The sequence below is a fragment of the Aedes albopictus genome, chromosome 1 (assembly GCF_035046485.1).
Source record: "Aedes albopictus strain Foshan chromosome 1, AalbF5, whole genome shotgun sequence".
NCBI classification, from domain to species: domain Eukaryota; kingdom Metazoa; phylum Arthropoda; class Insecta; order Diptera; family Culicidae; genus Aedes; species Aedes albopictus.
Window position 1 is genome coordinate 320,141,349 of NC_085136.1, and position 26,867 is coordinate 320,168,215.

General features: G+C 40.2%; 2 protein-coding genes across 7 annotated transcripts in view; one reads left to right on the top strand and one right to left on the bottom strand.

Annotated features, from left to right (window-relative positions):
- The window catches only part of LOC109411053 (papilin), a 392,526-nt gene that overhangs the window by 90,239 nt on the left and 275,420 nt on the right, over positions 1-26,867 (bottom strand). The gene's annotated exons all lie outside the window — the stretch shown is intronic.
- LOC115269453 (luciferin sulfotransferase-like) lies at positions 12,416-22,269 on the top strand. Its single transcript, XM_062847208.1, has 5 exons — positions 12,416-19,799; positions 19,858-20,206; positions 20,268-20,373; positions 20,632-20,704; positions 20,759-22,269. The coding sequence occupies exons 1-5, from the start codon at positions 19,387-19,389 to the stop codon at positions 20,877-20,879; spliced, it is 1,062 nt and encodes a 353-aa protein (XP_062703192.1). The 5' UTR covers positions 12,416-19,386; the 3' UTR covers positions 20,880-22,269.

Here is a 26,867-nt window from a genome sequence, read left to right on the forward strand (position 1 = left end):
CAGCCACACATCAGCATCATCGTGCTCATCATTCTACTGTGGACAGGGTAGAAAAGTGAAAGCAGCACAAGGCACCAGTTCGATATAGTTGAATTAGAATAGTATACATTTAGGCGCTGTACAATGAGTAAGTGCAGCGTCCAATTGGAATCGCTCACGTAGTGCACTAGTGGACAAAGGAGCTGTAAATTAGGTTAAGTGATTAAGAATAAAAAAAAAATCAGAAAATTCTAGATTATTAAAAAAAAAATATCAGAAGGAATCTAGGTGAAATCTAGTGATAAACTCCCCAATATACATTTCGAGATGAACTTCGGAAGAAATTCTGAGAAAAACTGAGACATCTCGGAAAAAAGTTGTTAGAGTGAAACTGAAAAATATGTGAATATTTTTAGGAAAAATGCCGGGAGGTAATCCAAGAGAAATGTCATGAAATGAAATGTGGAAGAATTCCCTGGAGGGACTTATCCAAAAATCTAGCAAAAATCGGCAGTGAGAAACTCCGGAACCATATCAGGAAAACATCTAAGAAAAAAAAATCCCGGGAGTTACTGCAGCAAACCCAACAAACATTTTGGCTGTATAAGAGTTGAACAAACAGCTCTTAAGCAAACTTCAGCTGAAGAAACTGTTGTTTAGCTACTTCTGATTGTTGGGAAGGCTCTGTGGAAACCTCCTGCCGAAGAGAGGAGCTCTGGTAGAAATCTCAGGAGCAATTCTCAGAAATCCCAAAAGAACACCGATTAAATCTCGGAAGGAACTGCTTATGGGAGGAGATGCCTTTGGATGGAAACTTGGGAGAACTGAAAATAGCCAGCAAACCTCCAGGAAAGAAAGTTCTAGATGGAAGAATTCAGTGATAAACTGTGAAATAAATTAAAGGAGGCACTTCGGGAGAAATCCAAGGAGGAATCCGGAAAGGAATTCAAAGAATAATTAGGAATAAAATTTTAAAATATCTGCATTATTACACCACTAGCACAAGGGATTTAAAGGTCATATATGTTATGTGTGATTACTGATTGGACTCTAGAAGAGTTTCTTTCTGATTTACAGCTTTTGGATGTCATTTCTTTTGGACGCGGGTGAATTTATGGGAGTTAAATTTCATCCAAAACTCTTTCTTAGGGGTTTTACCTGACATTGCGTTATAAATTCTTTCTGACAATCTTTTAGAGATTCCCCATTCGAATGCCTTCCTGGATTTCTCACCAGATTCTTTTCGTCTTTTTTTATGCAGCACTGTTTTTTTTAAAGAATCTTCATTTTCTGCCGTATGTTCTTCCTACCTACATTCCTACCGATTTTGTTTATTTTTAAATTCCAGCATTCTTTCCAGGATTCTTCCAAGGAAATCTTTCAAATGACTTGATATTCGACCATTTTTTTTTCTGCAATTTTTCACAGAGATCTTGCATTTTTTCCTGCTATCTCCCAATGGCAGTGCTTCCAGAGTCCTTCGCAAAATTTCTCCCAGACTTTCTCCTGCGTTTTATCCAAGATATTTTCATATGATTATCCCAGAATTTCATCAGGAGTTTCTTTCAAAATAAATAGCTCGCAAAAGTTGTCCCGGTATTCCTCTTGAATTATTTTTCACAATTTCTTCCGATGTTTCTCACGGGATTCCCCTATGAGTTCTTCCCAAGACTATTCCCGGAGATTTTCGATGGGTTTCCACCAGAGTTTCTAAAGGATTTGTTCCTGGGATTATCACTAATGTTCCTCTGTTCCTCACAGGGTTTGTTAGGGAATTTCCTATGTTTTAAAAAGAAGTTTGTCCGAGGATTTACGTCTAGAGATTCACCTGGTATTGCTGCAGGAGCTTCTCCCAGTGTATTTCTTAAAGGTTCTCGCGGAATTTCTCTCGGAGCTTCTTTCGGAACATCTCATGAAAGATTCCTTCTGGCGCTGCTTCCGGGATCTCCTCAGAGCTTTTTACGCTGGACTTGCTCCCAAGATTTTTTAATGGGTTGCATTCAGAGTTTATTTTAGGATTTCTACAAGAGTTATGGTTATTATATCTCATTGAGCTGTCCCCGCGATTTTTTAAGCCTTATTTTTGGTGTAGTTCGCAGTTTTGTAGTTTTGTGTAGTTTTTGAGGTTTTTCTGTTTTTTTTTTCGAAATACCTCCTATGACAACTTATGAAATTCTTTGTAAAGAAAAAATCGGAGCATAGGAAGTATCTCCGAAAATAACTGTGGAAGAAATAACGAGAGGAAATTTGAAAGAATTTCAGTGAAAAATTGGGAAATCTAAAAAAAACTTCTGGGTGTAGTAATCTCAAATGGAAATGTTAGGGACATTTCGAGATAAACTCTGCAAACCTTTGAGAGAAAATTTCAGAGGAACTACAGAAGAATTCCAAGAAAAGCTACTATGAGAAATCTCTGAAGGAACTTAGGGAGAAATTTGTTAGGACCCCTGGTAGGAGTCTCACGGGCAATTCTGAAAGAAATCCCGATAGGCACTCCTGCAGAATACTCGTGAGAAACTCATGAAGAGATCCTGGGGAAAACTTTCGCAGAAACCCAAGGAACAACTCTCCGAAGTCCTGGGAGGAACACCGGAAAATTCCGTAAAAAACTTTGGATGACATCTTGGGAGAAACTCCAGGAAATATCGCTAGATAAACCCAAAGCAGTACTCCGGTAGAAAGCTGAAAACGTTATTGCGACCCTGGAATAGAATTTACTCCCTGAGTAAATTCAACATTTGTTCCGAAAAATGATTTTTTTTTTCAAAAATTTCTCCAGAAAGTTCGGAAGAAAATATGCTTAATCTCATACCAGTAACCTGCCAGTGATTAACGCAGGTCTACGTCGAGCTTCCTGCCAGGTATTCTCTAAAGATTCTCCCTAAACCAGGCACAGATTTTACCAGAAATGAAGCCTCATGAAACTAGGAGCTGTTAACTGGTGAGTTCAATGTTTGTTTGAGAATCTTCAAGAACGTCATCGGTTCTATAAGCGTAATCAGTTATAAACGTTTTGAATCCCTTCTGAAACCGCCTGAAACGCTTATGCAACGCTTTAAAACGCTTTAGAACGCCTCTGAAAAACCTCTGAAGCTGAGAGCAGTGATCCAAAATGTTATATGTATAAACAAATGTAGGCCCCATGAAACCGCCTCAAAATGCCCTGTAACGCTCATGAGACCTTCCAAAATCTTCCAAAACGCCATTGAAATCCTCCTTTGAAAATCCTCTGAAACTTCCTGAAATGCCTTCGGAAATCCAAGCGAAACCACCTCAGACCCTCTGTAACGCACCTGTGGAGACCCTCCAAATCTCCAGAAAATGCCCTTGTAATGTCTCCGAAATCCGCTGAAAATCTTCTGAATCTATCTGAATTGCCTCCAAAAACTCCTTGAAGCCCCCTCTGAATCCAAAAAGAAAACACTTGTAACGCCTCCAAAACCAACTGAAAATACTCTGAATCTTATTGAAATGGCTACAAAAACCCTCTGAAGCCTCCTGCATTAGAGATTCTCCGAAGCTCCCGAAAACGCCCTTGTAACGCCTTCGAAACTTGCTGAAAATCCTCTGATCTTGTTGAAATGCTTTTCAAAACCCCCGAAGCCCTCTCGGACCCCTTTTAACGCATCTGAGACCGTCAGAAATCCTTGAAAATGTCCTTGTAACGATTCCGGAACCCGTTGAACATCCTCAGAATCTAATATCAAAATGCCTCCAAAAGTCCCCTGAAACCCACCGGAGCTGATACCCCCGAAAATAAGCTTGAGACGCCTCCTAAACCTGCTGAATTTCTCTAAATGATCCCCTGTGATGCACCTGATACCCTCTGAAACCCATAAAAATGATCTTGTAACGCCTACAAAATCCGCTGAATCTCTCTGAACCATGCTGAAATGCCTCTGAAAATCCCCAGAAACCTGGTGGGGCTTCTGTAACACCCCTGCTCGTGTAGCTGCCGGCTTAGAATAGCACTACGGAGTCCGTAGTACGAACCCAACCCAAGGTGTTAGGCGACCCGTGCTGAGGGATGTATGGTTGAAGGGGTTTGAAACATTCTCGATCTTTAACGGAGCCCGTAACGTGAGTAGATCACCTATTTGGGTTGCGTTACGAAGCAATATCTACCAAGCTGAACCCTGGTGACATCCAACTTGTTAAGCTAGGGCAATGCGTTTTGGTAATAAAGATTTATAATACAAAGCCCTTGTTACTAGTGACAGTATCTAACACTGCATTTATTTTGTCTTACAGATAGTTAAAGACTCGGTTGACAATCGAGTAGTACGACATGCACTAAGTACTAAGGATACGGGTATTGCCAGAAAAGATCTAAATACTGGTCGGAGTCGCTCATTTGAACAGAAAAAACACACACACACACACACACACACACACACACACACACACACACACACACACACACACACACACACACACACACACACACACACACACACACACACACACACACACACACACACACACACACACACACACACACACACACACACACACACACACACACACACATACACCCCTTAGACCCTCCGAAAGCCCCGAAAATGCCCTAGGGTAATTTTCCAATTGTTGCACGGCTAAAAATTCGCCAATTGCTGCACACCTCATAAGAATAACATGGAGTGTGCAGCAATAAGCGAGTTTTAAACCGCGCAACAATTGAAAACTTACCGTAGTAATGATTCCGAAATCCGCCGAAAACCCTCCGAAATCCCCTGAAACCGCCTCGGATCCTCTGTAACGCACTGAATACCCTCCAAAACCCTCGTAAATGCTCGTAATGCGTCCGAAACCCACTGGATCACTCTAAACCTTGCTGAAATGCCTCCGAATATCTCTGAAACCTCATCGGACCCCCTGAAGACACCAAAGACCCTCCGAAATCCCTGAAAATGCCCTTTCAATCTCCTGACGCTCCCTAAGACCTCCTGTAACGCACCTGAGACCATCCGAAATTCCCGAAAAACTACTGTAACGCTTTTGAAACCCACATCGATCCCAGTAATGAACATGAAAGAGATGAACCAGCCTAGGGCTGAAAATCTCTATAATAAAGAAATAATAATAATAATAATGAACATGAGACCCAGCGAAACCCCAAAATTCGCTGAAAATCCTCTGAATCTTGATGAAATGCTTCCAATAATGCTCTGAAACCCTTTTGTGCCACCCTGTAACGCATCTGAACGAATCTTCAGAACCGTTCTGAATCAAATTCAGAATGGTGATAGCGTGGAAGCTCTCACACTCCTGCTTGTAGCGTTTCTTGCAGACAGGGTAAATTATCTTCTCCTAATGCTTTTTCCGAAGCTGTTCTTTCTTCCAGGCCCCACTGCATGTAGATGACCAACATTTCCGGGTCCTTCGATGTGTTCTATGGCAATTTCATCCTTACCAGTTACCTTATTGTTTCATGAGCTTTCTTAACTTCACCCAAAATCCACCGTGCTGACGAAGTCATTTCATCAGCTGTCCTTATCCTTCGTGCCTACGTTTCTCGTGCTTTTAAGGTGTTCTTCGGAGTTGCCTTTTCCATCGTTTGATCACTACATATTCACTGTTCCGTCAAGATGCTCTCCCATCCCGATATATGCACATTTCTTTACACCGCGACACTCTTGAGAGATGAGTTGAGCTTCTGATAGAACTTGTTAGTTTCTTGAGAAGAGCACAGACAGAGGCGGCGTATCTTTTCCCGGAAGAGGTAGATCTGCTGCTTGATCTGCTGTAGGGTCAAGTGGGGTAAAATGCCATTTTTCAAACTTTCATTATTTTCAATGATAAATAGCCTCATTTGTTAGGCTTTCAAAGTGGTAACAGCAACTAGACAATATTTGCTCGATACTTCAGCAAAACTATTCACTAAACTATTGCATTTTCATCGATTTTTAACGATTTTAAAAACTGATTCCTAAAACGGAAGTGGTGCAAAAAGACCATCTGCCATGGGGTAAGATGCCACTTCATGAAAACATTCAAAAATTACGTCCATCAGTTTTCGAACATTTCTGACTCCTTTTCCCTCTCTGTCCCGCTTTTTTCGTATACTCAATAAATGGAGTGTTATCCCCCTCACCGCAAAACGATGATCGTAATATTTGAATGACCCCTTACATGGAAAGCGTAGACATCAACAACTATGCGTCTTCATGTATGCCTCAATCTCGTTGGAAACACTTGGCTGGTAATAACATCACCAGAAAACCTTAATTGCATGCACGAAAAACCGGAAGTTGCCAATTTTCATTGGGAAATCAAAAGATTTTTCGTGGGTTTGGTGGCCTAGCTTCTAGAAGAATGTTCGATGCAAACATATCTTGACACCATTCACCTATAGTAATGATCAAGTCCCATTCAGGAATGATTTTATGAGTTGGGCCATTTTACCCCATCTTGGCATTTTGGGCTTTGTTCCCCTATCCACATTTGCTGGTAAGTATTCACGTTCTGCCGAGATACATGCTGCAGCAATGCAGCCGGAAAGGTGCCGTCCATCAATAAGAATATGACCGACGGAGAAATTACTCTGATCTTTCTCTCTCTCGTTTGTCGGGTGAAGATCACTGCGTCCAGCTTTTAGAACTATTGTTATCTCAGTAACATATTTGTCACTGAGATACCTTGGTATCGACTGAACTCAAGACGATCTATTATTGATGAATAGAGATCCTGAGTTACAGTATGTGATTCCCCAATTCAGGCGAGACTAGCTTTATGAAGCCAGCCACGTCCTTGGGAGATAAGATCCATATGTCAGCAGGCCCTAAAAAGGGCTTGCTGAGAACTTTTAACCTACGTTGAGTGAGTGCACTGCAATAGCAGAGGATGTGTTCTGATGTTTCCCTCTCCTCGTCACAGAAGCTGCAATTTGAGGTTTGGATTGCTCCGATCTTTTGTAGATGGCAGTGTTCAGTTATTAGACTCTGATCTTTTGTAGAAGCGGAAATCTTGGCGTTCAGTAGTCATACACTATAATTTAACCGAGGATTCACGTATGTAAATTTCACAGTGTGCTGTTGACAGCGAAGTCTAGTAAAAGTTCTGTGCGCTATTTTTTGATCACCCCCACCCCGAACGATTCTAGTGGTAGGTTCAGACATATCTCGCCTCATGTGCTGCGCCACCTGATTCCCATTGAAATGCTCGCATCTTCACGGCAAATTGCACACCTCTCGGTTCAGCACCGTTTGAACTTCTATGAATTGTTTGGCAAGAATCTATGATGTGCTATTGCCGCACAGCCAGTCGTCGGTCGCTATAATAGTTCAAAGTGAACTCGTGGTTGGGTACCCACTACTGTACACCACCGTGGAAGTCGGTCGATGATGATGATGATGATGATGATGGTGCTCTCTGTACCATGGATACTACCTATGCCCTAACTGTCTGCTTGGAATTACACGCGTGCTGTCTAATCTCGAACAACGCTTTACTCTGGTCTGCTAAGACGGTTCATAGGTACCTACGTTTAATGCATAAAGCGCTATCGTGAACCTGTACGTCGACGCTTAGAAGAGATGATGACGACTAAAGACACCTGCTTACATCCAATCGATTTGCTTTCCATCCCGATCTCAGTTTGCCAACCAGCCTGCAATCAGCCTGCGTTCCAGCATTGAATTTCATCGATGCGTGGGCGTTCCGGTAGGTGTGAATCGATTGCAAACACATTTGGTTGCGTTTGTGTGTATCAATTATGCTTACGCTAATTTAGTGGTCGATGGGGTTGCTGACAAGCGGGGAAGCAATGTTGAGCAAGCAAGTTAAGTGTGCTGCAGTAAGATGTATTAAAACTAGCGATATATTGAAAACTGACGTCGAGTGCCATTCGTGGTACATTTTCTACACAAGCGAGCTTATAGAATAGTTTGCTCTTTGAATCGTTTGCTATTTAGAAGTTAAGTGCAGCATATGTCTATTTCTTCAATGTTGATGAACTTTTTTACCATTGTTGTTATTGTATAAAAAATAACGATTAATTCGTCGCGAATTGGTATTTCAGCAAACTATATGTATGTACAGCTCTTTAGAATCACCTCTTCATCTAAAAATATGCTGCAAAACGAAACAACATTTATTCTACCGATTCCCCACCCCTTAACGGCGCATTGGACATAATTGAAGTCCCTTTTTAATCCAATCTCCAAAAAGCCAGATAAATTTTGTCTTCGAGCATCCGAAACCCATTCGACTGCAGCAGGCAATGTTGCTCTCCTCTGGTGGTGGCACTAATTTATTCTGCATCGGTAGCTTTCTTGAACGACAGCCAAATCCTCTGGAATCGATGGGTTCAATCCCATCTTTAGTCGAGCACTACGCCAGCTAGGACCTACCCAGATCCAGTCAGAGCCCTGCTGTATCGGCACCATGTATCGTCCCCATCCAAATGGTCTGTTGTTCTTAGTTTTCCATCGTCGAAAGTTGCCGCTTTTCTCTGTCCCCATGCATATTCCAAAAACACGGACCCGTTCGTCTGTTCCTTGCTGTTGCTACATGCCATAATTTAGTCGCTGCATTCCGGTGACTCCCATCCTCTTCCGCATGAGGTCTCTACCGTGCAACTGGACACATCTCTACCTCTCTGCCCGAGTAATGGTGCCAAAGTGAAAAATATACCCGGATAATCTGCCATCTTGAAAATATTATTTTGTTTATCAATTTCCTTAATGTGTTTTAAATGTAGCACGGAATCAATCCTGTTCCACAAGGGGAAAGGATTCCTTGCGGAGACCGTGCTAAGCCCAATCTCCGACGACGACGACACTGTCGTCGTCTGGGTTTAGAGCGGTATGCCTCACATTCGCCATCCTCCCGATGAAGCAAGGATGCATCGTTGGCTCGACTCGCCAGGTGCATGAGGGTGGTTTCCACGTTGGCTGCTGTTAGGAGTATGAAGCCCAGCAAGGAAAAAACAAAATCACGCATAACGAGATATATCGTGGTGGATGCTGCACCCAGGACCAAAAGGAGTTGAAAACAAACTTGTTTACCTTGAGTACACACACGGACGAAACGGAAAAATAAGCTTTTGGCTTGCTGTCGCCTGGAATGTGCTACTAAATTTTCTATCGAACAGCAAGCTTAATGGACTTATGAACCTGTCGATGGGTGTCGTGGAAAGGATTTGTCACGAATCGAAGTGGGAGAAGTCAAAAGAATGTCCGAGCTGCTCCATTATTGTGTTTAGCAGTAGATTTAGCTAAACACTAAAGGGCCGTCCATAAATGACGTAGCATCTTTCAGGGGATTAAAAAAAAACTCTCGGGAATGCCTTTGGAGATATCTCTGGGAATTTCTTCAGGAATTCTTCCAGGGATTTCTTCAGAAAATTTATAGCTTCTTTTACACTTCTGTCCAAATTTTCCTAAAGTTTATTCTAGGAAGTAATTTAAAGACTCCTCTATAAAACCATTTTTGGAGTTTTACCGAAAATGCTCCATAAATTCCTAACCAAAACAAGGAACTCTTTACAAGAGGTCTTCCATGAAATCCTTTTGGAAGTTTTTCTAGAACATTTTCCATGGATTACTTCAGAGGATCTTCAAGAATTTTTAGAATTTCTTAGGAAAGCTTCCACGGCTTTCTCCAGAAATTGCTCAATAGGTTCTTTCAGAAATCCGTACGGAAATTTATAAAGAAAATCACCCACAGATTTCTTCAAAAATGCTTTAAGCGATTTTATCAGAAAATCAAAAATTCAGAATTCTGCAGAAATGTCTCCAAGGGTTTCTTAGAAAAAACTTCCGCAGAACTCCTCCAGAAATTATTGCGAAGTTTCCTTTTGAAATTCTTCCAGAACTTCCTTCAGATATTTCCTTAGGAATTTTCTCAAAATTTTCTCCAAGAATTGTTTGGAGTAGATTTATGTTGGTTCCTTCTAAAACTCCATGATTACTTTTTTAATCTGTTTTAACGAGGTTTTTAGCCCTAGTCTAGTTCATCTCGGGATCCACACTTTACTTCTCTTCCAAAGGAAGAACTCCACTCCCCCAATGATTACTTTATTATTATTCGTTTAAAAAATTTTCCTTAAATTTCTCCAAGAAATCCTTCAGAATTTTCTACATAGATTTGTACAGGTAACCTTAAATTGCTCTAGGTTCATTCAATTTGCCATTCCCACAGGAATATGTCCAAAAATATAGTGATTCGTTTTAGGTAAATGGAGGACGAGATGAACCAGCCGAGGGCTGAAAATTTCAATAATAATAATAATAATAATAATAATAATAATAATAAATTTATTTATTTATTTATTTATTTAGGACCTGGGATCGAATCCCACTCCCGACAAACTCACAAAAAAAATGTGAGTTCTTCCTTCGGAAGGGAAGTAAAGCGTGGGTCCCGAGATGAACTAGCCTAGGGCTAAAATTCTCGTTAATACAGATAGAAAAAAAATAATAATAATAGTAATAAATGGAGGATTAGGTAGGAATTTCTCAAGAGTTTCTTGCATTATTTACTACTTTCAGTAGTTCAGGCGAGAACTCCTCCAGAGATTCCTGCAGGAGTTCAAGCATACAATTCTACAGGATTTCCTCCAGATATTCCTCCATACTTTTCTTCAGGAATTTCTCTGGAATTTCCTATAGATACAACTCTTAGAATTTATCCACGGATTTGTCAAGGATTTAATCGGAAATAATTCCAAGGAATTTCTACAGGAATTCCTTTAGAAATATCTCAAGAGCTTTTTCTAGGGGGAAAAGTTATGGAGAATGTTGTAAGCTTCCAATATAGCCAAATGGCGGCACCAAGATCGACATAGGTGCACGGATCAAGAAGGGCTAGGGCTGCTTTTGCGAGTTGAGGAAGCATATGGAAAAACAACCAGATAAGTTGACGCACCACAATCCGAATTTTCAACTCGAATGTACGCCAGTGAAACTTGGTGTGTATCAGTGGAAAACACTCAACGGCTGCAGGTCTTCAACAATAGATGTCTGCTGTATATAATTCGTACATGGTGGCTTGACAATTGGATCTCCAATGTGGAGTGCCATCGTCGATGTCATCAAAAACTGATAGTGACAGAAATTCTGGAACGTAAGTGGAGGTCGGCCACACTCTACGCAGGGGCGGAAACGAAATCTGCAAATAAGCGTTAGATTAGAACCTAGCAGGACATTGCAGCAGTGACAGAGCCAGAAGCTCATAGGTGTTTCTCCAAATATATCTTCAAAAAATTCTTCAAAAATACGTCCACAGATTACCCTACAGAACTTACAGAACATCCTCCTAGAATTTTTATTAAACAAATTCTCGAGGATTATTTTTCTAAAAAAAACCATTCTAGGAATTCCTCCAAGGGTTTTCCTAAGAGTTTCTCCAGATATTTCTCCACAAACTTCTTCAGAAATTCATCCGAGGATTTCTACCCGAATTTTCTTGGGATCGCTTCAGTTACGCATCTAAAGATTTATTGAAGAGTACTTCTTGAGATTTCCACAGGGATTTGACTGGACTTTTTTTTTGAAATTTCTTTGGGGATTTTTTTTTCAGAAATTCCTCCTTGTATTCCTTCTGGAATTCCTTGAGGGCTATCTTTGAATACATCTCAAGAGACTTACTTGCTCAAAATTTGAGGGTTCTCTACAGGTATACCAGCAAGGGGTTACTTCAAAAACTTTTCCATGGTAATTGTCAGAGATTGCTCTAAAAATTTCTTCAAATATCCTACAGAGATTCTTTGGGTTCCTCCAAGAATTCTATAAGTAATTCTTTCATGATTTGATTTCTCACAGGGATTTTTTCATAAGTTTCATATGAAATTGTTGAAATTTTTCTGAGGGGATTCCTCGAGTTCTTGAAGCAATTTCTGAAACTATTTATGGAGGAATTCCTGAATGAATGCCTGGGAGAATATTTCAGGAAACGCCTAAGGATACTTTCTCAGTTCCTAGAGATAAAATCATAAGGAACTTCTGTTGGAACTCAGGAAATAATTTCAGGGAAAAATTAACTCCTGGAGGGATACCCGTAGGAATCCGTGAAGGGGTTTCTGAAGAAATCTCCTCAAATATCCGCAGAATTTTCAGCAAATTTCTGAGGGATCGTACGAGGAACCCCTGGAAAAACTTCTGGAAATACCTCTGGAGCAATTCCTAGAAGAATTTCTTGAACATGTTCTGTAAAGATTATTGTGGGCTTCGTGGCCGTGCGGTTAGCGGCGTCAGTCGTCTAGGCGTTTCGTAAGCCTCGGAGTGCGGGTTCGATTCCCGCTCCAGTCGGGGAAAACTTTTCGTTAAACGGAAAATTCTCCATTGGGCCACTGGGTGTTAAGTGTGTTGTCCGTTGTCTCGTGTATGTAATGTTCAGTCTGTGCAGCCTCTGGCTGAAGACGGTGTACTGTCTTTTTACATAAAAAAAAAAAAAAAAAAAAAAAAAAAAAAAAAAAAAAAAAAAAAAAAAAAATCACTGGAAAACTGTCAGGCGAAATTTTTGAAGTGAACCCAGCAGGAACAAAAAGCAAATCAAAATATTTTTGATGAATCTTTTAAAGAATGCTTGGAAGAACTGGAGAATCTTTGGAAAAATTCCTGAAGCATCACCGACAAAAAATCTGGCAAAGAATCCCTGAAGGCAGATGTGGAACTTCTGGAGAAATCACAAGAAGAATTTTCTCCAAGAAACTCTTGGTTTTTTTCTAGAGGAATTCTGAATAAACATCCGAGAGAACCCCTGAATACATGGATCAATACCTGAAGAGACCTTTGGGGAAATGCCTATAATAATTTTAAAAAGGATTGCTGGAAAAAAACTAAGGTTCTGCAGGGAAACCCCACAGGAATGTCTAAATGAGTCCCCAAATCTGAAAAGAAGGAAATTCCGAAGAAAAATTCCCGAAGAAAATTCTGATGATATTCGTGGAAGAATTGCTTCAAAATGTTTTAAGAAAAACATAAACGAATTTGCATGCACGAACTTCTGTTATAATCCTTGAAGAAATTTCTTAAAGAATCCCTGAAAAAAAAAACCAGAAGGAGTTTCTGAAGAAATCCTTGAACTAGATTCAAGATAAATCTTTTGAGCAATTTCTAAGGAAACTCCTGAAGATGATCCAAGGAAAGCTTCGAGGAGGGATCCCTAAAAGAGTCACTGGAGAAAAACTTGGAAAAATGTTTGAAGATATATATACAAGGACAGGAATGAAATTAAAATGGATATGTGGAGGAATCTCTGGAGGGATTCTTGCTGAAATCACAGACAAACAGATGTTTGACTCCTCAAAAAGATTTGGCATATGCGTTGACCGATTAATTTCATTTGATTTATGCGATCCTTCCACCTGAGGCACTAGTAATCGATCGCCTTGACTTTCGCTAGTGTACACGTTGCTTAATAACGCAAACAAAAGTTACAGGCGATTTGTGTAGTAGTGTGTGCATCAGACAATCGTAAAATTGCAATCCATCATGGTTGACAATGTATCGCGTAGTTCTACCAACAGATAGCAGTGTTTTTGTGAAAAAGACAGCGGGCAAAAGTTTTAACGAATTTGTTCTAAGAGTAACATCTGTTTGTGCGGAAATCATTTTAGGGAATCCTGCGAGAATATTTTGTCATAGGTTTTTCCTTCTTTTAATCGTTGGTTGTTTTCTATTCGAGGTATACTGATGTGAAGAACAGAGGCATGAGCACTTCGGCTTTCGGCAAACGACTTTCGGCCAAATGACCGTTTCGGTAAAATGGCGTTTGACTAACTAACATTCGGCCAAACGACCCAGAACTGTGAGTACGATTGCTAGACCGGCATTGTTCTACACTCAGATACGATTGACATTTCTCACTCATTCTAAGAGCATATTTCCTGCGTACGATCGTTGCATCTTTTCTCTCTCGAATAATATCGTTTATAAAGTTAGCTCGCGAGTTTTATTTCCTGTGCAAATCTGCGGCTGATCGCTTCGTCGTGATATTATCATGTAAACAGGAAGCAGTAGGATTTGAGAAATCAAAGGCGTTTGTGTGGGATGCTACGCTGATTGCGGAGCCATCGGCGGCTTTGGCGAAAAAGCTTTTGTTTTCGGTGGGATAACGGTACAGTGTACACCATGATTTGATAGCTGATTCACGATTTGCTTTTGCCAAGCTAAATGGTAAAATCTCTAATTTATCCACCTAGCGGTGATGGCGGCGCCTTTCTCGTGCTTTCGAAAACCCATTTCAACAAAACTCATGTGAAATGTTGATGAATATCACACCTTCATGCGTTTAACAAAAATCCTTTTCATGATACCTGAAATCATATCGCTTATCTGGCTTTTGATGTTTGAGCCTGAACTCTTAAAAAACCGCAATCATGAATGTTGAGCCGCCATCTTGGAAATTTTGGTCGCCATTTTTATACTCCAGACTTCTTCCCCATACCAAATATACCTAAACCTCCATTAAACAGCCGCCATCTAGGATATTGTGGCCGCCATTTTCGGACTTCGGACATCTTCTTCATAGCAAATATGCCCATATAGCATGTTTCAGGGCCTAAAAATCCATTAAAAATCTAGCATCTTGATATTGGAGCTACTCTCTTGGATTTTAGACCGTCATCTTGGGTGTTCCGGTCGCCATTTTTGGACACCGGACATCTTCTCCATACCAAATATACCTATATGGAATGGTTTTAGAGCCTAAAACTTCTAAACACTCGCCATCTTGAACTTGAAGCCGCCATCTTGGATTTTTGACCAACATCTGGTCGTCCTTTTTAGGACTTCACACATCTTCCCCATACCAAATATACCCATGTTGCATGGTTTCAGAGCAGTGAAGAGAATTGTCAGACAAAAGAGGTACAAAACAAGCAACAAAGAAGGTGCGACGATTACTCTTTATCCCTACTGGTAACAGATAATGACATGATCTCGAAATTTTTTGTTGCAGACAAAACGGAAGCTGAATTTGTTGCGTACTTTTCAACTCGTGAATAATCAATTATTGCTAACCCAAAGCTGAAACTGTTTCATGATAGAGCTTCACCAGAGTTACAGTGCTTACCGACTCGAAGTTACCGTTCGAAAATCGCAATGCAAGGCTTAAAAATCTCTAAACTCGTGGTGTACGATGTTAATCCCATTATTTTCAAGTTGGGACAAACTTATGTTGCATGGATTTGTTTGTCGAAACAAATACAGGTTGCGACATTGTCATTATTGTTGCGCGATGGTTGAATTTTGATTCACTGTTTCAGAGCGTAAACTCCATTAACAGCTGCAATTTTGAATTTGGAGCTGCCATCTTGAATTTTAGAGCGCCATCTTAGATATTCTGGTCGCCATTTTTGGACTCCAGACATGTGCCCCATGCCAAATATACCCATATTGCATGGTGTTGGAGCCTAAAACTCCCCCAACATCTTGAAATTAGAGCCGCCATTTTAGGTTTTATACCGCCATATTGGATATTCTGGTCGCCATTTTTGGACTCCAGACACGTTCATCGTACAAAATTTGCCCATATTGTATGGTTTTAGAGCCTGAAATTCTGTTAAACAGTCGCTATCTTGGATTTCGAGCCGCCATCTTGAATATTAGGCCTCCATTTTGAATTTTGGGTCAATATCGTGGAATTTCTGGAAAAACGTAAACCATGCTAACAATTACAAAAATCAGAGCAGTTTGATGTGTCGCATGACGGGTCTTGGTTAGTTTTACAGGGGATGGCCAAAATGTTTGGGATAGGCAACTTTTTTTTTCTCTCACAAAAAAGTTCAACATGCTATAACTTTTCATAGAGTGCATCAAAAAATCTCAAATTTTGACTGTTTGTCAACCTATTATATGTGCATCATTGGTACAAATTTGGGCTCGATTGATCAATCTTTCGCAAAGTTAGAACCATTCGAGTAAAACATTATTTTTAGGAACAACTCATTTTTGAGCTGTCATATCTCGGAAACTAGTGATCCGAATTGAATAAAATTTTGAACGTACACTAACAATATACAAATGCTTCACAAACTATTAAAACATAGACACTTTTTGAACTTTGAAAAAAGTTATCATGGATTGACACTTTTTGGATTTTTCTTAAAAAAATATATTTTTGCCTTTCTCGTACACTAAGTGTACTGGAAAGGCTATATGTTCACTCCAAAAATGACTTTTTGATAGAAGGCCCGGAGGGTCGAGTCACATCTACCAATCAACTCAGCTCGACGAATTGAGGTGATGTCTGTGTGTGTGTATGTATGTGTGTGTGTGTGTATGTGTGTGTGTGAGTATGTGTGTGTGTACAAAATAAACTCACATCACTTTTTGGCAGTAAACCTCAACCGATTTCAATGACCGACGGTTCATTCGACGCGGAATCTGGTCCCATTGTTTCCTATTGAAAATGGTTCGGATCGGTTTAGCCGATCCGAAGTTATGGCCATTTAGGTGTTCCGGATCGGTACCCCAGGGAGGGGCCAGATATGAAAATGCTACAAAACCATGCATGCGACATATCAGACCACGGCTATTTCGATAACGTGACGAACGTTAAGCAGGAAAATACTCTCAGCCCATATCTGAACCAGAAGTATTCCGGAATCGGTTCCGGATGTCCCGCCGGAAGTGGCAAAATATAAAAAATAGCCAAATCCATGCATTCGACACATCAAATAGCGGCTTTTTCGATAACCTGATGAACAGTGAGCAGGAAAATAGCCTTTGACTCAGCAGAGACTACCGGTAGTGTTCCGGAACCGGTTCCGGGTGCCCCGCCGGAGGTGGCCAAATATAAAATTGAACCAAACCCATGCATGCGACACATCAAATCGCGTCTCTATAGATAACCTGATGAACGGTTAGCAATAAAATGGAATCAGACTATATTTAGGAAAACCAGTAGTATTCCAGAACCGGTTCCGTGTGTCCTGCCGGAAGTGGTCAAATGTAGATGGGAACCAAACCCATGCATGCGACACATTAAATAGCAGCTTTTTCGATAACCTGAAGAACACTACCGGTAGTGTTCCAGAACCGGCTCCGGATGTCCCGCCGGAAGTGGTCAAATATAAAAGTGAATCAAACCCATGCATGCGACACATCAAATAGCGGCTTTTTCGATATCCTGGTGAATGGTTGGCAATAAAATGGAAACAGACTGTATTTAGGAAAACCAGTAGTATTTCGGAAGCGGTTCCGTGAAGAACGGTAAGCAGGAAAATAACCTTTAATCATAGCAGAAACTACCGGTAGTGTTCCGGAACCGGCTCCGGATGCCCCGCCGGAAGTGGTCAAATATAAAAGTGACCAAACCCTTGACCAAATCCATGCATGTGACACATCAAATAGCGGCTTTTTTAATATCCTGGTGAACAGTAAGCAGGAAAATAGCCTAAGATCACAGCAGAGACTACCGGTAGTGCTCTATAACCAGTTCCGAATGTCCCGCCAGAAGTGGTCAAATGTAAAAGTGAACCAAATTCATGCATGCATGTCCCGCCAGAATGACCAAAATGTAAAATGAATCAAATCCATGCATGCACATAAATGTTCGGCTTTTCAGAAAACCTGTTGAACAGTTAGCAAGAAACTAGTCTCAGACCATATTTGAGACAATAGGTACAGTCTTTGAACCGGTTCCGGGTATCTCATAGGATTCGGTAAAAACAGTTAAAATAATCGATGCAAGAGATAAATATGTGTAAGAGAACAAAATCTTGACAAAACTGATGCAGGCTCATCAAATCACACCTTCTCATATTCCTGAGGTGTAAATATACAGTAGAATGGGGGTTGCATGAAAAAATTGAAATTTAATCGCATCAACCTCGAGCAAAGTTTATCAATCCCCTTTTGCGTATAAAATTGCTGCGCAAAATTTTGATCCGACTGATTACTCCTTGCGCTCTGTGATATGCACTGAAAAAAGTTTTCACATTGTTTTCATCTGATTTTTACATGGACTGTTTTCATACGCGTGTCCATTGAATTTTATGGGAATATCACATAGATTTTGCGAAGTTATGTGATTTTCCAATAGAAGCTATGTGATTTCCTAATGTTTTCCATAGACCGTATTGATTTCATGTGATATTTCCGAAGAAGTTTTCATCGGAAAATCCAATAACAGTTATATAGCCAAACTAATCGAAATTTTCCATTGGATATGTGATTTATTTTTTAGTGTGGTTCTAATTTGAATTGGATTCAGTACGAAAAATTTCACTTACTTTCATTTTTGGTCAAATTTTTTGAATCTAGTAACCAATGATAATAAAATATAGCCTGAAGTTTGCAGGAAAAAGTTTATCGAAGACTGTAAAGTCATTTTGGGTTGTGAAATAAATTATATTTTTAAGCTTGTTATTAACGTCTTGGTATTGATGGGTCTCCAGTAATAGTAAAGGTGGTCACGCAGTCAACTAAGAGGTCTGATATTTTTCAGCTCTGCCTATAAATTGAACATAACACAAAGAAATATGTGCCATCAGTAAATTTCCCAACTCGACGGTGGCTTGGATAAAATTCTTGCTTTTATAAATAAAGTATTCAGGATTCAGGATGCTAACGTCGACGGAAAGATCATGAGTACATATTCGACGAGAAAGGCACTATCACCACTAGGTGGATTAATCCGGGTTTTTTTATGTCAATGTCAATAAATTTTTAGTGTTGATGTCCAAAGATTTTCTACTTCTGTTCTCAAGTTATCTGAAATCAGATGTATTAGAGCCTATTTAGATTGAATGAAGAACACATTTAGTAATTTTTGTGTGGTATTGTAAATTTGCCTTTTTTTTCTCTATGTGGGTAAAAATTTCAACCCGGTATAACTTAATTCGCCGTGAGAAAATATTACATTTTTTAACGTTGTATTAAGTATCAATATATTGTTGATAAACGTTAAAAAATTCATTCAATTCAGTTCTCTGGTTTCCGAGATATGACAGCTCAAAAATGAGTTGTCTAAAAAATAGTGTTTTACCCGAACGGTTCTCACTTCGCGAAAAATTATTCAATCGAGCCCAAATTTGTACCAATCATGCACATATAATAGGTTGACAAACAGTCAAAATTTGAGATTTTTTGATGCACTCTATGAAAAGTTATAGCATGTTGAACTTTTTTGTGGGAGAAAAAAAGTTGCCTATCCCAAAAATTTTGGCCACCCCCTGTATATACGGCCAGTTCTACCGGTGCTGGTCCGGATCACGAACATGGCCGGAACGCGTTGGCCGATCCGGAATTTCGCTTTTTGAGTAAACATAATGAAGCCTTTCAGTACTTTTTGGTAACGAGAAAGGCAAAAAGCAAAACCTGTCTCACTACTCCCCAACCTTACCTATACTACTCTCTTCTCGATTCCTCATTACCTCGTCTGCATTTCAATAGCATAATAACAAAGCTATAATCTACAATAGATGTTTACAAACAATTCGTTCAGATAAGCCAGTCAATGGTGCGTGCTTGTATCGAAATTTGCCCGATCTTTGTTACAAAATCCGTTGGAGGAGAACATTTCTCAAAAAAGATGTTCGCTTACAAACTAATGGACAGCCGGCAGGCTCGTGAAATGACAACCGAACTTCACGATCGTCATATCGAAATAAATCTAAGTGACGCTTCCACCACTATTCCGGTGCGTGGTGAACTGGATCGCAAACCGAGCCCTTGTGTTTTGCCGTTCAAGTACTTGGAATATGCCGATCGGATCAGAAATCTCACCGTTTACGAAGATGATGTGTGGGTTGTCACTTTCCCGAAAAGTGGCACGACGTGGACACAGGAGATGGTTTGGCTGATTGATCACGATCTCGATTATGAAACTGCCGGCAAGGTTGATCTGAACGTTCGTACTGTGTTTATAGAGTGAGTTTTCAAGTGAAGGTCATTCAACTGAGATTACCGAATCAATTATCCCACACAGGGCATCGGCAGTCATCGGAGATTATCTCGGCGATACGGTGGGAGCTGTGGAGAATCTCGTACGACCTCGGCACATCAAAAGCCATCTACCGTTGGCGCTGCTTCCCGAACAGCTTTGGACCGTTAAGCCGAAAATTATCTATTGCGCTAGGAATCCCAAAGATGTTGCCGTCTCCTACATGCACCACTATCGGCATCTGCATGGTTTCAACGGTACGGATGAAGCATTTCTAGAAGGGTTGCTGAATGATCAAGTACTGTGGTGTCCACAAGTACCGCATACACTGGATTTTTGGAACGTTCGTCATTTGGATAATGTGTTGTTCAATCAGTTTGAAGAAATGATAAAGGTGGTGTGCAATGGTATAGTACCTACAAAGCTATCATGCTGAACTATTTCCTACTTTCCAGGATATTATGGGCGTTCTTCGGAAAACATGTAGCTTCTTCAAAAAAAGCTACACAGATGAACAGTTGGTCAAATTAGCTGAACATCTGTCGTTTGATATGATGAAAAGTAAGTGTATTCATGAATAGGGCCTGGGACCATTTGGGCAGGGGGACCTATTTTGGGCACTTGCTGCTGTAACTCAGTCAATTTATAATCGATTGACTTGATTTTTGGGACTCGGTTAATTTGAAGTCAATTTGATAAAAATTGACTGAGTTTTAGCAGCAAGTGCCCAAAATAGGTCCCCCTGCCCAAATGGTCCCAGAGCTTACATTTAAACGCGCAAAGTGAATATCTTATTGAATAATTCATAATAATTCACAGGAAACCCATCGGCCAATCACACACAACTACTGAAAACTTTGGAAACAGTTCGGAATACCACAATAAATTTCAGGTATGTATTCACATCATTGGTAACTGCGTGATAAACATACAGTCTTGTTTACAGCTTTATGAGAAAAGGGCAAGTTGGCTGCTATAAAGATGAACTTACTCCTGAGTTCACACAACGATTACAAGAGCACGTTGATAGGCAGTTAGCTGGGAGCAGTTTTCAATACATGGAATAAATTAAGTATTTTGGGGATTTTGTTGAAGAGCTGCACGCAAAATACAGTAGTTTGGTAGTTATGGCACTAAATGCCTCCTTAAGTGCGTTGAATGTATGTGTCCTTTGCGTTATTGGAATTATTTGTATAGGGTACTGAAGAAGAAACAGCGAAAAACTGGAAATCTTGAAAAATATGGATATTAAAACAACTCTACAAGTTAAACTGTATCAAGTATCAAAGAAATTACTTCATTGAGTGTCTCTTTCTTTGCTTTATTTCCACTTTTGAATATGTCTGTATCACTTTCAAATAACCATGTTGACAGGTGCACTTGCTCAAATCTATCCAGTACCAAACCCTCCAGGAAGCCTAGTCTATCCAATCTCTCCACCGCACTCATCTGTCTGGGAAGCATCAGGTAATCATTAACACATGCTACCACATCAACCGTATAAGTCACACCACCGGCCCCATAAATCACCATCCAATTTTCCAGATTTTTCCCACGTGTCGTTGTCGTCGATGTCATCGCCGTGCACTTTCTTGTTCTCTCGGCGTTGATGACGACGACAATGCATCCATCAACCAGAGAAGTCCCCCGGGTCGGTTGGTGGTCTGCTCCGCGTGTGACACCCTCTTCCACTCCTCATCCGAGCTTGGTTGGTAGTTGGTCGTCAAACGGCGGCGACTGATTTCGGTGCTTCCCGTTCGTTCCGGGAGGATTCGCTCCCATCGAAAGTCAAGTGTGAGTGATGCACTTGAAATTTAATTACTTTTTACGCTCTATAAAATGCAGCTCGACGCTGGATGCGTACCGGCGCGTCATCGCGCCGCACCGGGCGGACAGTTTGCTTGGAAGATGAGCAATCGGACCGGGTAGCTGGGCTGGGCTGGGCTGGGAGACATGTCGACGACAACAGCACAGCGGCAAGTGATTATCACCCACTACTCTCCGGTTGAGTTCGCCGCGTCGCACCGTGCCACGTCGAACTGGTCGGTTTGGCTCGCAAATGTTCCGGTTTTAAAAGCGTGCGTAATAATGATATGCAAGCATGGCTCAAATCCGATGGACAACCGGCAGCAGCAGAAGCAGCAACGCAGACAAACGGTAGTCGTGTTGTTGCACAGTGGTGTCAGAGAGAAAAAAGTTGAACATTTTTCGAAACGTTTACTAGTTTGTGATCGTTTTTACATGGAACAGTGACAAGAGGTGATAGGTACCGCCGCTTACACTGAAAAACAAGAGAACCCAAATTTGAGTATTTTTAAACTCACTTTTGAGTTCTTTTTTGCATCCTGTTTCATTCGCTCTCTTTATTGTAGTCAGAGAGTGAATAGCAAAACCACCCAACTTTGAGAGTTCGATGCGGGAAGCCAAAATTAAGTAAGTGGCACAGTACCGAAAGTTGAGTAATTTTAACTGACGTTGGAGTAAAAAGAACCTTGTCTTTAGGTACTTTGGCCGTATACGCCTAAATGCAAACTACCTACCTCCAAACTACCATCGACTCCAGCAACTCAAAATTGGCTTCCCGCACGCAGCCTCGAAGTTGGGTGGAATGAACTCACTTTTGGGTACTTTCATTTTTCCGTGTACGTAATGTTTGGTTCAACGAGGGCGCACAAGAGATATGAACGAGAAGAGCGGCGCCAAAGTGGCAAGAGTAGAAGAGAAACGAATCCACGGTAGCACGAGAGAGTGTGCCGAAGAACAGGAAAGCATGGATCGGAACAATATTTAGAGGTTTTATGCAACTATCAAAAGTGCGCGGTTCAAGACTGCGCCAGTGCCTACTATGTGAAATGACCGGGAACGAAAATTCGCAGACGAACAAAACTATGGAGGCAGCCTGAAGAAGGAGAGTTTTTTAATGGCAACAAAGAAGGTGTGCCCAAAAACAGTATTAAAATAGTTGATTACGGTCAAGTAATATGGTATCAAAGACGTGTGCGCTACCATGCCGCCATCGCCGACGTTTTTTGCACTGTTATGGCCATTTGCGTATAACATTCATGGTTGACTTCTTTACAATTCCCTCGGTACATTTCCAGCTTAATGGTTGAGGCTTGGAATGGCCTACCCGACGAGATTCCAGCACATACTGATTATTCGATACAACACCAGGATTTTTCCAGGTATTCATCTAGTGAATCCACTATAGATTCCTTCAAGATAATTTTCCACGGATTCCTCTAGAAACTTTTCCATGAACTTTTTTAGAAATTCTTTCCTCTAGAAGAACTTCCAGGAATATCACCATATTTTTGAAAAAATTCGCCATGATTTGTTCCAAAAATTTCTCCGAGGATTCTTTTAGAAAACCATCCACGGATTCCAGACAGCATTACAGCGATTTTTTTTTCTAGAAAATCAAGAGTTTAGAATCCTTGCTTAAATTTATCCAGGGATTTCTTCAAAAAATATTTTAAATATTTTCACAAAAGATAACACTAGTTTACAAAATAAAACGAAAGTCGTGAACTTCTGTCAACGACCAAAATTTTTGAAGCACAATTTAGCACTGATTTCGAAACCGTGCTTCAAAAAATTTAAAGTAGAGCAGTTTTTGAGTTTTAGCTCAATATCGAGTTTTACAACTTTTAAAAATATGGAATTTACTAAAATTCAAATATCTTGCGTTTTGTTGAACCAATTTCAAATCTTTTTCCATAAATTAAAAGCTGAATACAATACCATTCGATCATCTGAATGCAGGTTTTGCGTCAGATTGATGAAATTCAAGATATTGGCGAGTTTTAGGGACGATCTCCTTAAATTTTAGCCAAATTTCCAAAAATATATGAAGACATGTATTTTTTTCAATAAGACAAAAACAATCTAAAAATTCTTTCTCAACGTTTATTTGACATATCATATGTAGGCAAATTACAGTAAAAAATTCAGCTCAATCGGAGCATTGATTACAGAGAATCAGATGTGTGAAGTGAGCGACGTTGCTTAAAAATAGAACAAAAATCGATTTCAAATCATCAACCTTGTGTGGAAAGTCGAAAAAAAATCCGCTCTATTGTATTTTTTTTCCTTCGCGTTTTCGAACTCAGGGCATGATTCTACACCAAAAATGATCATCAGCTTACCGAGTTCAAAAATGCTGTAAACTAGTGTAATTCACGAGCGATTCATTATGAAATATTTCCCAAGTTCCCTTTAGAAATTCGTGAAGAGAATTCTTTAAAAATTCTCGGAACCTGTTTCAGGTGTTCCGAAGCGGCCATATCAGTTGGTTCATACTTCAGTCATTTTTTTCAGCCCCATTCTCTTGAAAGCATGAAGTTTGATAAGTCGCACGGCATGTTAAAACATGCAAACCAGAAATGTCCCCGATGACACCCCCGTGGAACCTATGCTATATGTTTCGGGGTGGCCATATTAGTTGATACAGACTTCAGGGTATCGTTTCTGACTCAGTCATTCGAAAACACGAAGTTTGATATGTCGCACGACATGTTTTGGATGAAAACCAGAAGTGACCCCAATGAGGCCCGCGCGGAACCTGTCACGGTGATCCGGATGGGTAATAAGTTGTCTGCTTATCGCAGTTGTGTTTTATTGTTCGCAATGAAAAGTCCGCTGAAAATCGATGGTTCAAACACAATAACACACGAAATAATAATTTTTAGTCATTTCGGCACTGTCCCTGACCCCAGTACAATCCGGAATATCTCCGGAATAGTTCCAGATATTGCATGGCCACTTGGGTGTAATAAACTTGCACCAATTTATGATCGATTGAGGGCGGCTTCAGAAAAGTTGGATGAAAATTGAGGAAATGCCCGCATTTTGAAAATGAGATGTTGGGGTCGGGTACGTGAAGGTTAATAACTGTGGAAAGTGTAAGTGGAACAGTAAGTTGAAGCGAGGCAGGCCAAGTCCTAGTGGGGATGTCGAGCCATAAAGAAGAAGAAGAAGTGTTTCTCTAAACATTCTTCCAGGATTTCCTTGATAAAAACTTTCACGACTTTCTGAACTTCTATAAGTGATTCATCCAGGAATTTATCTAAATATTTTCTAATACATTTCTAAAGAAATTCCACCATGGCTTTCTCAAGCAATTTTTCCAGATATACCTATAACTCAAGGATTTTTTTCAGGAACACCATCTGGGATTTATTCGGGAATTTCCCTGGGATTCTTTCAGACAATTTCTCCAGGGATTTTTTTTAAATTATCTTCAGAGATTTCTAGAGAAATTACACAGGAGATTTATTCAAAAATTTCTTCAAAGATTCTTTATGAAGTTCATCCACGGCTTCTCTCTGAAACTTCTTCAGGAATTCCTCCAGAAATATTTCCAGAGACTCTTTCGGTAGTTTGAGGATTTTTTTTATGAACGTCAGTTCGAGATTTTATCAAAAATTCATCCATGGATTTTTTTTTTTAGATTTTTTCTTCAGGATTTTTCGCGGATTTCACCGAAGAACTTCATGAAATTACACATACTGGGGAAATTTTCCAAGGATTCCCTGAAGGAATTTTTGAAGTTATTCCTGGAGATACTTCCAAGATATTCCAAGTTTTTTTTTAAACTACATCTTAAAAGGATTCTTGAAATACTCTAAAGCAATTTTTAAGTAATCTTTGGAGGAGTTCCTGCAGGAATCTCTAGGGAACACTTAAGGGACTCTCCTTGAGATAGATTCAAGGAAAAAATCCTGGAGGAGTTCCTGAAAAAAATCCCTGAGGAGATTTCCAAAAGAAATTCTTCAAGAATTTCTTAAGTAAACTCGAAAGTTTTTTTTGAAGAAATCCATAAAATAATTGCGACTTAGTGAATTTCTACCATCAGGAACCTTTTATAAATTTCCTAGAGAACGTCTGCTAGAAATATCTCAAAAATGTATGGTAAAACTCTTATGGGCGATAGTTTTTTATTAATACCTTGATTTCCTTAGGCTACAAAAAGTCAAGATGTTTTCATAAATTCACACAAATTTCACATAAATCAAATTATCTTGTGTAGACGTTGTTAACGGACCAGCGGCAGTTATTCACGATAAATGTACTTGGATTGTGCTTCGTCGCACACGTCTAGACTACCAACAGCACTTCCCAAGTAGCACACTTGTCACAGAAGATTCACGGCGGCGTAGGTTTTTGTTGCGCAGAAGTCACTGCGACTTAATTCTAGCAAATAAATATTTATTTGTTAGAAATAAGTTACATTGACTTCTCCGCAACAACAACTTGCGCCGCCGTGACTCTTATGTGACAAGTGTTTCACTTGGGTAGAAATGAGGTTGAGAAAATCCTTAACGTACTGAAAAATAACATGGCTGTTGGGGAGGACGAGATTGTGGACGAATTTCTTAAGAGTGGAAGCAAGCAGCTGCATCAATCAATCCACCAGATACTAATAACGGTATGGACCAAGAACTTCCAACCAGCTGGTTGGATGACCTCATACTCCCAGTCTATAAGAAAGGGCGCAGGATCTTTTCGTAAAGGAAAAAATTTCCTTGACTTCCTTGGGCATAGAGTATCTTCGTGCCTGCCACACGATATACGCATGCAAAATGGTGATTGGCAGAGGAAGCTCTCAGTTAATACCTGTGGAAGTGCTCATAGAACACTACTTAAGCTGAGAAGCAGGCTTTGTCCCAATGAGGACGTTACGCCAAGAAGAGAGAGAGAGAGAGAGAGAGAGAGAGAGAGAGAGAGAGAGAGAAGAAAGGGCGCAGATCGGAGTTTGTGATAAAGCACAGGAATTACCCTTCTAAACTCGGCTTACAAGATTCGGCTACCAGTCCTAATCTACGGACTGAGATCATTCAAGGAATCCTTCGTTGATGAATATCAAGTTGATTTTTGTGGAGACCGATGAACGACGAATCAGATGTTTACCCTGTACAACCTACAGACTGAGCAATGCATCTGTTCATGTGATTTTATATCAGCGTACGATTGGCTAAAAAATGTGCTTTGGAGATAATATCAGAACATGATTTTCCGACGAATCTTATTAGGCTGATACGCTCAACACCTGA